This window comes from Alligator mississippiensis, chromosome 2 (genome assembly GCF_030867095.1).
Source record: "Alligator mississippiensis isolate rAllMis1 chromosome 2, rAllMis1, whole genome shotgun sequence".
In the NCBI taxonomy this organism is placed as follows: Eukaryota; Metazoa; Chordata; order Crocodylia; family Alligatoridae; genus Alligator; species Alligator mississippiensis.
In genome coordinates, this window is record NC_081825.1 from 271,549,611 (window position 1) to 271,565,689 (window position 16,079).

General features: G+C 45.9%; 1 protein-coding gene across 1 annotated transcript in view; it reads right to left on the minus strand.

Annotated features, from left to right (window-relative positions):
- Window positions 1-16,079, minus strand: part of KCNK10 (potassium two pore domain channel subfamily K member 10) — a 163,903-nt gene that overhangs the window by 99,010 nt on the left and 48,814 nt on the right. The window contains exon 2 of the mRNA XM_014596411.3: window positions 5,277-5,599. Coding sequence (XP_014451897.1) covers window positions 5,277-5,599 — 323 coding nt within the window. The remainder of the gene's footprint in view (window positions 1-5,276; window positions 5,600-16,079) is intronic.

A 16,079-nucleotide genomic window follows, 5' to 3' on the forward strand; every position in this document is an offset into this window, starting at 1 on the left:
CCAGAAGACAGGCGGGTGATCCAGGCTGACCTGGACAGGCTCAGCAAGTGGGAGGATGAGAATCTGATGGTGTTCAACGCCGATAAATGAAAGGTTCTCCACCTTGGGAAGAAAAACCCGCAGCATCCTTATAGGCTTGGCAGTGCTATGTTGGCTAGCACTATGGAAGAAAGAGACTTGGGGGTCATCGTTAACCACAAGATGAACATGAGCCTGCAGTGCGATGCTGCGGCTAGCAAAGCGACCAAAACGCTGGCTTGCATCCATAGATGCTTCTCAAGCAAATCCCGGGACGTCATTCTCCCCTTGTACTCGGCCTTAGTGAGGCCGCAGCTGGAGTACTGCGTCCAGTTTTGGGCTCCACAATTCAAAAAGGATGTGGAGAAGCTTGAGAGAGTCCAGAGAAGAGCCACGCGCATGATCAGAGCTCAGGGAAGCAGACCCTACGATGACAGGCTGAGAGCCCTGGGGCTCTTTAGCCTGGAAAAGCGCAGGCTCAGGGGTGATCTGATGGCCACCTATAAGTTTATCAGTGGTGACCACCAGTATCTGGGGGAACGTTTATTCACCAGAGCGCCCCAAGGGATGACGACTAGGTTGAATGGTCATAAACTACTGCAAGACCATTTCAGGCTGGACACAAGGAAGAATTTCTTTACTGTCCGAGCCCCCAAGGTCTGGAACAGCCTGCCACTGGAGGTGGTTCAAGCGTCTACATTGAACACCTTCAAGAGCAAACTGGATGCTTATCTTGCTGGGGATCCCCCTTTGGGCAGGGGGCTGGACTCGAAGATCTTCCGAGGTCCCTTCCAGCCCTAATGTCTATGCAAGTCTCCATGCTTTGATTTGGGCAGAAAATCAGATTTCCTGCTTAACAGACACCACATTTTGGAAGGCTAATTCTTGAGGAAAAGGTGACTGAGATGTGTGAATAAATAAGAAACTCCTGCTGTTTATAAATATATGATGCGTTTCAGTCATGGTTGCTGTTCTACCAGGTTTCTACCACTGTATAACAAAAAGTGTCACATCCTGAACTGGTTCCTCCATTTTTTTCTGCCCAGTTCTAGTTCCTCCTTTTTTTTTTGCCCAGAATCCTTGCATCAGTATACATACATTTTGGTTGACTATCTTCAATTGCCCAGCCAGAATAAAGTTAATCCTTTCCCTAAGTGTATTGTCTTTCTAATTACTATCAGTCTCAGTGCTTTCTTTCTCTTTGGGTTCACTCTTCTCCCTTTGAAATTTCTTTATGCAATGTTATATCTTTGTTAGCGTGATTTTCTTCTCCCTGGGCACATCCACACTATGCTACAAGCCGTGACGAACTACCTCATTATAGTATAGTGCTATGGAGACGCAGATCTGAAAAATAACCATGCACCTTTGGGACGGTGCGGTAATGGCTGTACTGCACCATCATGCAGTAATGCTCACTAGCACCACGGCTGAAAAAGACTTGGGGGTCATGATTGACCACAAGATGAACTTGAGCCACCAATGCGATGTCACAGCTGGTAAAGCAAACAAAACTCTGGCTTGCATCCATAGATGCTTCTCAAGTAAATCTCATGATGCCTTCCTCCCAAATGTACTCAGCCTTGGTGAGGCCTCAGCTGGAGAACTGCATCTAATTCTGGGCTCCACAATTCAAGAAGGATGTGGAGAAGCTTGAGAGAGTCCAGAGAAGAGCCACACGCATGATCAAAGGGCAAAAGAATAGGCCTTATGAAGAGAGGCTGAGAGCCATGGGACTCTTCAGTCTGGAATATCACAGGCTCAGAGGTGACTTGATGGCAGCCTATAAGTACATAAGGGGTGTGCATCAGGATCTGGGGGAACGCCTGTTCAAGAGAGCGCCCCAAGGGATGACAAGGCTCAATGGTCACAAACTCCTCCAAGACTGTTTTAGGCTGGTCATAAGGAAAAACTTCTTTACTGTCCAAGCCCCCAAGACCTGGAATAGACTCCCTTCAGAGGTGGTGCAAGCACCTACTATGGACTATTTTAAGAAACATTTGGACACCTATGTTGCTGGGAACCTTTTACCTTAGCTGACTTCTTGCCCCTGGGGCAGGGGGCTGGACTCAGTGATCTTCCGAAGTCCCTTCCAGCCCTAATGTCTATGAAATCTATGAAATCACTTGTAACAACTGCACCATGGGGATCAAAACCAGACACAGAAATGACTATATTTGCTTGAATGCAAGACCAGGTTTTTCTCCAGTCATCATGGTGGAGAAAAAGCCTGGTTTTAGACTCAACTACCAGCCCACGGAAGGTGGCAGCTCAGCTCCAGCCTCAGCCCCAACACCAAGCTCAGGGCTGAAGCTGGATCAAGCCATCACCTGACCAGGACTGGGAAGGCTCATTTGGCAGGGGAGGGGCTCACAGCAGGAGGGGCACAGGGGAGACATGGGGTATGAGGTGAATAACACAAGAGACCCATATGTGTGGCTCCCAGGGAGTGCAGGGGAGACTGTGCAATGTACGCCCCCCTCCCCTCCCCTCCTCCCCAGCTGGCCTTTCCCTCCCATACCTTCTGCTTTGGCTCCAGTCCCTCAAGTCCCTTTCCCCTCATTTCTTATTTTACAACTCATAACAGTTGTGCTAGCCTGATTCTAAAGTAGAATTTATCCATCAACAAGAGTCCTCTTTGCATGAATACCGCCAAATGACTGAACATCTCTACACCCTTCCCATACTACTGATCCTTGAGACATCTATTGATTTTTACTGCTTTATCTTGCATTCATCCTTATTCTCTGGGTACTAAAACAATTCAGTGGGACATTAGGTGAGCTACCACTCTTTTTAACATCTTTTCTAGTTTGGTGTGCTTATTCTTGATCTGTTCCAGTGTCATCTAACAATATCATTTGTCCAAATGTGAGAACTAATGCATGTATTTTCAACTTGGTCCTATCAGAATCCTTTTGAGGATCTCATGCCCTTGCTCCCCGTATACTCTTCATATTTTTTGGGTTTGCCCTGGTGGCATATCTGTCAGCTCTTTTCAACAAGGAGATCCTAACTACAAAGAACTACCTTTTCCTGCTCTAAATCTCAGGTGGTCTCCCTTCCAATCTTCTTTCTGTTTGCAGATCATTCTACCTTTTGTACTTTCCAGTACAGCAGCATTATTTCTTCTTGACTCCATCATCTCTTCCTCTCTTCTTGTGGAATTAGCTTCCCATTTCTTCTTTCCTGTCTCACTTTCTTTTGCAGCTCACTCTTCCCTCACACTCTCCACCACAGCAAACTTGTTTCCCAGATGTATTTCTTCTCCATAGCTTGTATCTTCTTTGCATTATCTTCATGGTCACAGGCTTCTGTGGATCATTCTCCTCACATGGCAGTCAGCCCTCAAAGCCATCCTGGTTATCAAGTGTTTACAAATCTTGACCCCTCTGTGGAGCCTCCTCTCTCCTGACCTCCATCATTTCTACAAGCCTCTTGAACTCAAGAATAATCTTAAACTGAATCTCTATTCTTCAATATCCCCTTCTACAAGTTCTTTCTAGTAAAATCTCTTACTTTAATACCTTCTGTCAGGTGCCCACTCAAGGATAATGTACATACCAGAGCTTCAGCATCCAGTCATCATTGTTTCCTTCATTCTTCAGGCCACTTCCACTGCTGCATCAGAAACATTATTATCTTCTCTTTTTTGGCCTGAAAAAGGACACACTCTCCCAAATTCCTCTCTTATGAATATATGTTTGTTTACTCCCCTAGTTGCTGTGTATCTTTTTAAGCATGTCATATTAAGTTTCCTCAAAGTCATGAAAATTCTTGTACCTGTACCTACAGGATTTCTATCCTATTCGCAACATACATTATCCTAAGACACTATGCAAAGGAACCATCCATAACACTTTTAAACTACCAATAGCAACCAAACAAGCACTCAAATGACAGAAATATAAATTTACATGTCCTCAAAACAAGAATTGTTCCTTCCTCACCAATGACAAATCCTATGCACACTCTCCTACTTACTGTTTTCTGTGTTGTGGGTTTGACCATGTAAAAAGCACTGGGCCCTTCTCCATCTGCAAGGTTTATGTATATAAGAAAACCTTTTGTGAACATCTTCTGAATTCAGTGCTTGTCTTGAAATGACAGTTCTGAATTTGCAAGCATTTTGCATTCCTCTCGTGAATAGATCTGAACTTCCATTTACAGTGTTTTGGGAACAAATCCTCCAGGCTCCTGGCTTGGAGTTTACAACAGCCAAGAAGGATCTGCTCCCATACATAATCCATGACTGGTTTTGCAATAAGCTGATTTCATGTTAAGATATGACCGCAGCCAGTGCAGAATGAATGCTTATGCCTTGCAGACATCATCAATAAAGCTCATACCTTTCTACCTCATTACTGAGTCTCAGTGCTGCAGTTTAAATCACTCACAGTAAATTGGTACAGTTTTCACACTGAAACGATAACCTCACTAGACCAAATTCAACCCTACTTTAAGTTAAGTAACTTCAGGTGAGTCATGCCTACAATTATTACTGCCACTTGACTATATTTTAAAATAAAATAACTATTTCTACCCTCCTCTAAAGTGAAATTTTAATCTTATCAAAAAAAGAATTTCTACAAGAATTCTGAACTTTGTGTGTGTGATTTAGGCTTTAACCAATGAATGGTCAGTTTATTTGTGAATCCCCAGGCTTTGTCAGGCAAACCAGCAAGAACTGCTGTTATACAGTACAGCCCTAACAACAAGTAAATGGAACCAGTTCCTTACTGCTTCAGTTTCAGTGAAAGATGTCAGCTTAGAAGCATGGCAAGCAAACAAGTCCTCTGCATCAGCAGAAAACATGTACAGCACAGTCAGCAGCCAGACAGCCCTTTCTTCAATGTGTTGGCTGCATTATACCATATAAAGGAACAAAGAAAGGATTAACAAGTCTCTGTGGCCATTGAATCTTCAGGCCTCCTTTGAGGATACCCCTTGGGATGGTGCTTTTCAGCAATATGGACCCCCTAGGACCTGGAATGAGACCAATTCTTTTCACACAAGACACCAAACAGCTGTCAGGAGATGACAGTTTTCTGTCACTTCTCACCAGGGTAGGATTCAAACAGGGACTCCGAGCTATAATGCCTCCTAGCTCATTACCAGACACCCATGAGCCATCCAGACCCCACAGGCTCGGCTTATCAAGCCAAGCTTATTTCTCACAACTTACAAGAAAAAGATCCAAAAAAAAGGAAAATATTCCCTCTTTAGCTGTGGGCTTCTGTCTTCCCCATATGTCTTACCTGAATCAGTGTCTCCAGCTCTACTGGGGTCACACAAACATGTTCCCGAAGGAAGTCTGCCTTTTCCAAGGCTATTGTATTCTTCTGGCTGCTTTCAAAGGGCTGCTCCAGGGCACGAAAGACAAGCCCTCCTGTTACCAGATAAGCTACAACCACAACAAAGATGGCAACCACTGTTTTCCACTTCATGACTGTCTGCAAGCCCTGGGAGGCAGTTTCCATGGTCACAACCATAGTTGTCCTTGAAGAAACAGAGAGACGTGGAGCTGGGTAGGGCTCGTTAGTCTTGGGTTCACAAGCTGGTACGGCTGCAGGAACAGCCACTGAAATGTAGAACAAAAGGTGATGTTAAAGATCTCTTTAGTTAAAAGCTGAGCTTAATCTTCCTGCCCACATATACCAAAGTTTGGTAAATTTTGAAATGGTTATTTCTGAAATAAATAGAAAATATCTTGTTACTTGGAAAGATAATCTTATACTGATGTGACTCCTTCCCTCCTGAAGATCCACCAGCATTTCATACATTAGTATACAAATTAGGAGTTGTTTTTCCTACTGCCTCTAAGATGAGAACAATTTATAGGTGTACAAAATAGTTTATCCTATTGGTCGGGACACTAGGCTAAATTTCGGCTTCTTAAATAGTAATTGATCATACTGGAATTATTAGAGACCAGAAATGAAGTTGGTGAAACTAAAATTGTTTTTTAAACAGTTTTACAAATCAAGGGGTATGGCTTTCCCAAGTTCTCCTTCCCCTGAGCAGCTTTACCACTATAGTTCTAGGCTCAGCATGGGAAAGAAGGAATGGGCAGGTCAGACGGGCTCAGGAGCATCCTTCCCTGGACTACCACCAAGGAAATGGTGTAGACACACTCAAAGCGCATGTTTGGTTTGATACAATTTGCATAGCCATATTATTCACAAGCTTTCACAAAAGCAACAGGTGTTAGAGAAAGTGTGTAGTGGAGTTTCACACAATTTAGCATAAATCATTAAAATGTTGTGACAGACATTTACAAGTGAAACTCAACTCCCTGGAGAGAGGCAGAAGACCTATGTCTCAGTCAAGTCCCATTAAAGCCCTAAAAATAGGCTGACCTGGGCCCCTGAACTAGCACGCTATTTTTCAGATGGATTGGACTAACAGTCTAGTAGAGAAGATGCTAGTTTTATTTTAAACAGAACCCTTACTAGAACCTTCATATGGTATAGCTACCATAATTTCTTTGAGGTCACACTGGGTCATTCCACTTGTGACCTAAACAAGATAACCATTAAAATATGGCTTCTCTAGCCAAGCCCAAACTACATTTATTCCCAAAATATTATTGCCTCTTCAGCTCAAGAACTATACTAGGACACTGATAGGATTTAAAGACAGCAGTACTGTAAACAGACTGCCTATATAAGATTTGAACATAAAAACAAGATTATGCTTTCAGCTAAACAGCATGCTACAACTCTCTCTCAGCAACAGGCTGTTTTATAGTACTGAATAATTTACAGAAACTCTACCATCAACTAAAATCTAATTTTCTTACAACTGACACTTCTCAGGCATTACACTAAAGATGGAGGTTGCAGCTGGTATGCTGACCAATATAATGCTGACCAGTACAGCACGTGAAATTTCGCTCGGCGTTTTGTTTCAAAGCTGTTTCGATGTGTTTTGAGCTCAAAACAACAACACTGAAATGAAACAAAAGCATTCAAAACAGCTTCGAAATGAAACAAAGGAACTCAAAACATTTTGAGTTTTGAAGCCAGGCTTACTGGCTTCAGCGCCGGTCCCAGCTGGCAGCATCTGCCTCCTGTCATCTGGCAGGCAGATCAGGAGCTCGCCTGCATCCCTGGGAGGGCTGCAGGGGCTGTGCCACTGTCCTCCTGGAGGTGCGGGCCCCCGATCTGCCTGCCAGATGGCAGACCAGCACTGAGCACAGCCTGCACCCAGTGCCAAGAAGATAGGTGCTGCCACTGGCCCCAGGTGGCAGCACCTGGCTCCTGTTACCCAGCAGGCAGAGCAGGGGCACGCACACCCGGGAGGACTCCGGCACAGCACCTGCAGCCCTCCAGGGGTGCCGGCAGGCCCCCAATCTGCCTGCCACCTGACAGGAGCCGGGTGTTGCTGCCTGGGGCCAGCGGGGACGGAGCACATCAGCTCATGTAGGGACCCACCACCCTAATCCCAGGGCAGGGGAAGGTCCCTGCACAAGCTGATTTGCCCCAGCCCCGTACTGGAGCTAGCTCAAGGAGGGTGCAGGGTTCAGGGCAGATCGGCTCATGCAGAGACCCTTCCCCACCCTGGGATTAGGGTGGCAGGTCCCTGCACGAGCTGATCTGCCCTGGCCCCACTGGCCCCAGGCGGCAGCACCCAGGTCCTGTCAGGCAGCAAGCAGATCGGGGGCACACCAGCACCCCCAGGAGTGCTGCAGGGGCTGTGCCAGAGTCCTCCCTGTGGTGCATGCCCCCGATCTGCCTGCCAGGTGACAGGAGCTGGGTGCTGCCACCTGGGGCCAGCAGCAGCACCAATCTTCCTGGTGCTGGGTGTGGGCTGTGCCCAGCACCGGTCTGTCATCTGGCAGGCAGATTGGGGGCCCGCACCTCCAGGAGGACTCCAGCACAGCCCCTGCAGCCCTCCCAGGGGTGCGGGTAAGCCCCCAATCTGCCTGCTGGATGAGAGGAGCTGGGTGCTGCCACCTGGGACCGGCAGCAGCACCGATTTTCTTGGCTCCAGTCCCAGGTGACAGAACCAGCCTTCTCTCATCTGGAAGGCAGATCGGAGGATTGCACCCTGAGAAGGACTCCGGCACAGCCCCTGCAGCCCTCCTGGGGGTACGGGCAAGCCCCTGATCTGCCTGCCTGCTGCATTTTAAGTTTCCCCATAATAACTTATGAACAAAACATCAAAGGCTGTGGAGGCACAGCCTTTGTACCCAATATTAATATTATTTTTACAGCAAAACAGTTTATGGAATATGTTCAAGAGAAAATAAAAACCCAGGATTCACAGGAAAAGGGGCCTTTATGTTATTGATTGCCTCTCCTTTTCCAAATCCCAAATACTTTTTGTCACATCTGTTTTTCCTCACCAGCACCAGTTCAACCAGAGTACCCAATGTGTACCATATGGGGTGGACTAGCATCAGATTAAGATGATACCTAGTGGGCGCATCTACACAAGACACTTACTGAGGAGTTGACTAATTAGCTCTGCAGTAAATGTCCCGCATCTACACATGCAGTGCTATTAGGCAGGAGTAAACTAACTCTGCAGCAGGACAGTATAGCAGCATGCATGTAGACACTGATGCAGCTGACTGGGGCATGAGGGTGCTTCAGTGTGGGGGCTGCCTGTTGGCTAGCCCCACACTGAAGCACCCTTGTGCCCCAACCAGCCCCTTCAAAGCATGTTGGCTTGGAGCAGCCCCAGATTGGCAGGCTCAATGTGCTGCAGTCCTGAGTGCACATGTAAATGCAGCACCTGGGAAACAATAAACTGCAGTGTGATAAGTGCCAGAGTTTATTGCTTTGCATTAGTTGCACATATAGATATGCCCTCTATCTCCAAATTTGGCTCATGTAGCCTTTGCAAATTTTAAAAATGATATTGCCTATGGGGAAGTGGTGACAACATTAGGGTCCTGGTTTTAGCAGAAAAGATCAATTGCTATATTCATCCAACTTTCTGAAGGAAAAGGGTTATTGTGGCTGATCTAGCATACTATCCCAGGACACAAAAAGAGGGGAGCAGGAAGCAAGAGTAATATAAAACAGAGTCATACGTCTATGTATATCAGTTGGAAGAGTGGATTTGCATTCTGATCCTCATCTGTCACCACTTTACCATGCAAGTCACTGAAATATGAATTCGCTTCTCCTTGCTGAACCATTCATTAATTTTAGCAATCTCAAAATGTATGATCAGAATCCCAGCCAATGAAAATCAACATAGCATAGCTCCTAGGACTTCAGCAATACTACATCAGTTCACACAGACTCAGAATATGGCCTATAGCTATTAGTAATAGTGATGTTGGAGGAGCACTAATTGCAGGTTCTAGCAGTCATTTTGTCCAGTGTAGGCCTACTGAGAAAAAAGGACTCAGAAGCCAGGACCTGCCTGGCTTGTCTGGTATACTGATTCCCTGAAGTGTAGCATGTTTTGATATATAGGCTGGTGCTAATTTTTCATTGCATAGAGATGCATGGATACTATATCTCTTAAACAGAACAGGTAAAATAAAATGCCTCTACTCATAGGAAGACAAGCATGCTGCCTGGGTTGAGACTGCTCTAGGGAGATCTGTTTTCTCTGTTGCTTTAAGCATCTTTCTTATTCAAACCATGTTTTTAACAGTGTGTTAATAACAGCTGTACAGAAAAAGCCATGGCTTGTTATATGACCCCTTAAAGGAAAGTGTGTTGCATTGATTTAGGAACAAGCTGTAGAGTACAGGGAAAGGAAAGTGAACTGCTTCACTTAAATAGGTCAGTGGGTTACTGTGTTTGATCTCTCAGAGCTAAAGACAATTATTTTAAAAGAAAAACTTGTCTTATGAATTCCTTTCTAGCCATCATGGATTTATAGGCAAGGGATAGAAGTTACACATAAACTGGTATAAGTGATCAGAAACCTGTTCAAACCTCTAACACAACAGAAGTTCAGTGCACATAAACTGCTTTCAAAGTGGCCAAAACTAGTTCAAGATAAATTTGAATAGATGTAGTATGAGACTTAACTGATTTAGATTAAATTGGTTTATTGAACTTTTGTCCAAGATCATATAAAGATTATGACCCCAAATGAGATTAGAGGCACAAACTGACTGACAGACTCATTTTAAACATTTGTTAAGGGATTAAAAATATCTGATACCTAGGAGAGATGATCTCCTCCTAAAAGTGGGGATATTTCTGAGCAGTCTTAGATTGGGAACTTCTTCTATTGTAAAGGCTAGTATACAGTCCACTCCGCCGTGCAGTTTGTTCTGAAAGAGTGAGTATTTAGTAAGGAGTCCTTTAGTAAGATTCATAGACATTAGGGACTGGAAGGGACCTCGGAAGATCATCAAGTCCAACCCCCTGCCCCAGGGGCAGGAAGTCAGCAAGGATCATAGGATCCCAGCAAGATAAACATCCAGATGTCTTTTGAAGGCATTCAGATAGGTGCTTGAACCACCTCCAGTGGCAATCTATTTCAAACCTTGGGGGCTTGGACAGTAAAGTTTTTCTTTATGTCCAGCCTGAAATGGTCATGGAGGAGTTTGTGACCATTTGACCTTGTCATCCTTTGGGGAGCTCTGGTGAACAGATGTTCCCCCAGATCCTGGTAAGCACCCCTGCTGAACTTATAGGTGGCCACCAGATCACCCCTGAGTCTGAGCTTTTCCAGGCTGAAGAGTCCCATGGCTCTCAGCCTCTCTTCATAAGGTCTGCTTTCCTGGCCTCTGATCATGCATATGGTTCTCCTCTGCACCCTCTCAAGCTTCTCCACATCCTTTTTGAATTGTGGAACCCAAAACTGGATGCAGTACTCCAGCTGTGGCCTCACCAAAGCTGAGTACAACGGGAGAATGACATCCAGGGATTTACTTGAGAAGCATCTATGAATGCAAGCAAGCATTTTGCTTGCTTACTAGCAGCAGTATCACATTGCAGGCTCATGTTCATCTTGTAGTCAATCATGACCCCCAAGTCCCTTTCGTCCATATAAAGCCGAGCCTATAAAGATGCTGCAGGTTTTTCTTCTCAAGGTGGAGAACCTTGCATTTTTCATTGTTAAACACCATCAGGTTCTCGTCTGCCCATTTCCTGCGCCTGTCATGGTCAGCCTGGATCACCCTCCTGTCCTCAGGTGTGGACACTTTACCCCAGAGTTTGGTGTCATCGGCAAACTTGGCCCGTCCGCTTCTGATACCAATGTTCACATCATTAATGAAGATGTTAAATAGTATAGGTCCCAGGACTGAGCCTTAGGGGACCCCACTGGTCACAGGGCACCACAACAATTGACTTCCATCAACCACCACCTTCTGGGTCCTACCACGGAGCCAATTCCCCAGCCAGCGGATCATGGTGTGGCCGAGGCCACAGTTAGCCAGTTTTACTAAGAGGTGACCATGGGATACCAGATCGAAGGCTTTTTTAAAGTCAAGATATATGACATCAATCTCTTCTCCCTTGTCCAGGTGATAGGTCACCTGGTCATAGAAGGAAATGAGATTGGTCAAGGAAGACCTACCCACAATAAACCCGTGCTGGCTATGCCTCAGGATGTTGCCTTCAGCCAGTCTGTTAAGAATGGCCTCTTTGATAATCTTTTCTAAGACCTTCCCCGGGACAGAGGTCAGGATGATGGGCCTATAGTTTGCCGGATCCACTTTCCTCCCTTTGTTGTAGATAGGCACTACATTGGCCTTCTTCCAATCTTTGGGCACTACACCAGAGCACCAGGAGTTCTCAAAGATCCTTGCCAGGGGCTGAGCTATGACGCTAGCCAGTTCCTTGAGTACCCTGGGGTGTAAACTGTCAGGGCCTGCTGACTTGAAGGTGTCCAACCTTTCAAGGTGTTCCTTTACGAGGTCAGCATTGATGGGGAGTAAGGAATCTCCCTCACCCAGGCCTCCCTGTCCTGTAATGGGCAAGGACGTCCCATGGGACTGGTGAAAGACCGACGCAAAGTACCCATTTAGCAAGTTTGCTTTTTCCTGGGCATTGGTTGTCAGTTGTCCATCTGGTTTAGCAGGGGTCCAATGTTGCCCTTGCTTTTCCTCTGGCTCCCCATATATCTTAAAAAGGACTTTTTATTGTCCTTGATACTTGTAGCTAGTTGGAGTCAGAACGTCCCTATTTCCATCTTTGTTGCTACCTACCTATGTTCTTAGGGAAATCATTTCACCTTTCAGGCCCAGTTTTTCCAACTGTGATATGAGAACAGTAATGCTTACACTCTACCCCCACAGGTATCATTGAAGTTAGTGCCTATGCAGTACTTTGAACATAAAAAGTACATCTACACATGCATTTAAGCATGACTAAATTTAATGTGCATTAAGCTAATGCACATTAAGTGATTTTTGGCAGGTGTCTACATGTGCAGGGACTCAGGAATACAATTAGTCCAAAGTCCCTGGACTTGGCACTAAAGTTAGTCTCAAGTCCCTTTAGCCCTGCCATGTGCTCCTGTGGCCACCAGGGGGAGCTCTAGCCTCCAGCCATATGGCTACCAGCACTCGGCAGCCATGTTCAAGCCGGAGCCATCTGCCAGCACCGGGGTCGGCTGACCAGGGGAGAGGGGTCCCCCCACAGCTAATCACACCAGCCAGGAAGCAGGCACAGCACTCCCACTCTCAGGGGAAGCACCAGCACTCCATGCCCCTCTTGCCCTGCTTCCCTGTGTCGTCTCCCCACCCCACCCCTTGGTTATACTGCTACTCAGCAGCCCCTAGTAGACTGGAAGAATTTCGAGGAAAGCCTGGCTCATCTCCTGCAGCACTAGGCTGCAGCATGGTAAGTCACTGTGTGAGGATCTTGTTATATAGGATCTGAACATGCACAATGTAGATGGAATCTTTGGAAAATTTAGCTGTCAGATGTAACAAGTAGGGCTGTGTGAAGCTTCAGTAGCCGATTTGATTCAGAGGAGATTTGGCCCAATTCAGGGACCAAATCTCCTAATCCAAATCAAAGTGGAAGACCAAGTAAAAGTTCCAAATTGATTCAAAGCATCTGAATCAATTTGGAAAAAGATTTGGAAAAAGATTCAGCCAATTCAGAGATTTGGCCATAGACTAAACAGGCAGCTGACAGCTGCCTCCAGTTGGTAAATCTGTTGGGGCAGGGGGAGGTGGGATGCAGACACAGCTTGCTCCAGGTGGAAGGCAGCAAGTGGCAGCAGGGCGTAGCCCCTGCTCCCAGAGCTGCTGCACAAACATCCCATGCCCCCCACCAAGCAGCGGCAGGGCAGAGCCCCCACTCCCAGCACTGATGCAGGTGCAGCAGCACTGGGAGCAGGGGCTATGCCTTGCTGCCACCTGGAGCAAGCCATGCATGCATCATGCCCTCCCTCCCCCCCACACCACCTGGGCAAGCAGCACCAGGGCATAGCTCCTGTGGCTGCCCCTTCCAGGGCAGAGAAAGAAACAGCCAGGGGAGCCACAGGAGAAGCCCCCATGGCTGCCCTGCCTAGGCTCATCCCCAGCCCAGCCTCCCAGCACTTAAAAAAAACCAAAAACTCCACAGTCACCTGCTGCAGGAGTGATGATTGGGGCCTCTGGGCTCTTGTGGCAGAGCCCCCCAGGGAGAGGCAGCACAGCCAGAAGAGCTGTGGGAGAACCTGCAGCCGCCCAGCTGTGCCTGCCTCTCCCAGGCCGATCTGAATTACCAAATCACTCCGAATCAGTGCTGAATCTTCCGAAGCCGATTTGGATGAACTAATTCAGGAAAGCAATCCAAATCTCCGAATCGAATCACTGTCCTCCAAATCGGCTGAATCCAAATCTAATAATTCCCTATTCACACAGGCCTAGTAACAAGCCTCTGCTGAGAATGAGGATTGCAGTTTTTCATAAAATATAACATGAGTGACGTTTCTGATTTGACAATATTTGTCCTTTTTTCCTTGACACCAGGAAAACCATACTGCCAAGTGGCAACATCCTGTTCCTGAGCATGGCAAGGCTAGGGTTTCTGAATGAGCCCTTTTCAGAATGTTTTTAATATGGGTAGAAAAAGAAAAGTTAGTTTTCACTAACCTCATGCTCAGAAATGGATGAACCGTTTTAGCTGACAATTTCCTACAGATAGACATCAGTACTGAAAATTCAGCTTCATGAGTTTTAAATTGGCAAATATTATAATCTACTGAAAAGATGGTCCTACAATGGAAAATCCTAGCATAGGTATTGCTATCAGCCCCATATACATTAGGTTTGGTTGTCTGCTTGGGGACAAATGAATTAATTTCACAAACATTAAATTTTGCTCTGCACCATTATTATTATTATTTGATTGATTATACTATTTGATTTGATAAACTTAGTGCACAGGACCTGGCAACTGCAAAAGAAAGTATTTGGTTATTAATCCCTTTTTGTGTTTCAAAATAAACACCTATCAGAATTGGCTTTTCCCAGTACACTGAATTGTCCATGTTTGTTTGTTGAATCATATTGAAGGAAACTAAATCTGCCTCATTAAAAGCAATGATAAGTCTCCATTCAGGCACACAGTGTGCATGCACATGCACACACACAAACACACACACTAAATTGGCAAATATATAGCCCTCAAAGGAACATGCCAGTGTTTTGACACAGTGTTTCCCAGTGAGAGGATGCCAATGGGGAAAGGTAAGATCCTGTTTGTTTGAGCAAGCCTCAGAATGAAACAATCGAAGACACTAACATTACAAGTTGCATTAAATGTAAGCATCCTCACAGTCATTAATCCCTGACAAAACCAGAATACTGAAGCCAAGCCTTTCAAATCCTTCTTCCCACGCAAGAACAATACAGCCAGGATTTACATTAGTACATGAGGTGCTTATCTGCAATACTTCAGTCAACAGCTGATGAGACATAAGTTTTCAAGGCACACCACTGGACAAACATGCAAAGAAAGGCAAAATTCTGAAGTGTAAAATAGTATTGTTATCAAAGTGATACACCCTGAGCTGCAGACACCACCTTAGGTACCATAATCGATCATCATCATGCCTCTTAATTGTTATTATTTGTACATGCTATTTAATCATTTACTGGTGGTTTAAGATTAAGTAGTAAATAATATGAATGCTTGGATCTAGAGATATTGTTCCATATTAAGTACAGAAACATGGAACCTCTCTTGCCAGGTCATACATAACATAAATGTGCCCATTAGAGATCTGATCTTAACTCCACTGAATGGTGCTGCTGTTAAGACTGGGGCCTAGAAAGATAGAGATTACTATCTTTGAAGAATGTTTGAGGGAAAAGCCTTCCACTGTGTTGCAGGGCACCAAGGTGTGCCTGAGCCTTTACGGGAAGAAGCAGCCTAGCAAAGGAGCTCAGCAGGCTCTGCAGCAGCAGGTTGCCTGAGTAACAGGCTAACAAGGTAATTAGCCAGCACCTGCAGGCAGTCAACAGACCAGAAGGAGTCAGAGCCCAGGGAACCATAAGCTCAAGGCTGGGCTGGCTGGTCTGACCCTCTCTTTGGCAACTGGCATGAAAAGCAGCTCCTGCACAAGAGAGCTGCCTGATGCATCTGGCTGCCTGCTTTACTACCTCCAAATGCAGTAAGACTCTAGGAGCACAAGGTTCCCAGGGGTCTGGTATTCTAAGGGTGGTATTGTGCTGTCTTAAAGGGGAAGAGTGCTGCCTTTATCGTTAATATTATGTTGTAGCCCAGGGGCTTAGGTTTGTGTTATTGTTTGAACTGGTGGACTGGGATGAGGCTAATAGGGGAGGGAGCGGCCTCTTTGGGGCACACTATTGTGTAGAGCCCCAGTGCCAGAATGGCGCAAGGTGCAAGGGGCTGCAGAACCCAGTGCCAAAGATGCAGTAGACAAGGGCCAGGTGATAAGAGATTGTGGGCTAGTGCCTCAAAGCCGGGACCAACACAGTGGGTCTAGGCTAGAAGGCCTAGCTATATTAAAGGGGTGGAGGGCATAACTACAGAGAGCATAACAACGTTGTAACACTTGTGAGGCATGGGGCATGGTAAAGGGATGGTTAGAGCCATGCAATTAGCCCATAAGGCCTGAGGTGCCCTGTGCAGCACTGTGTTGAAGAGAGGCCCAGCAAAGATCAGGGAGCTCAA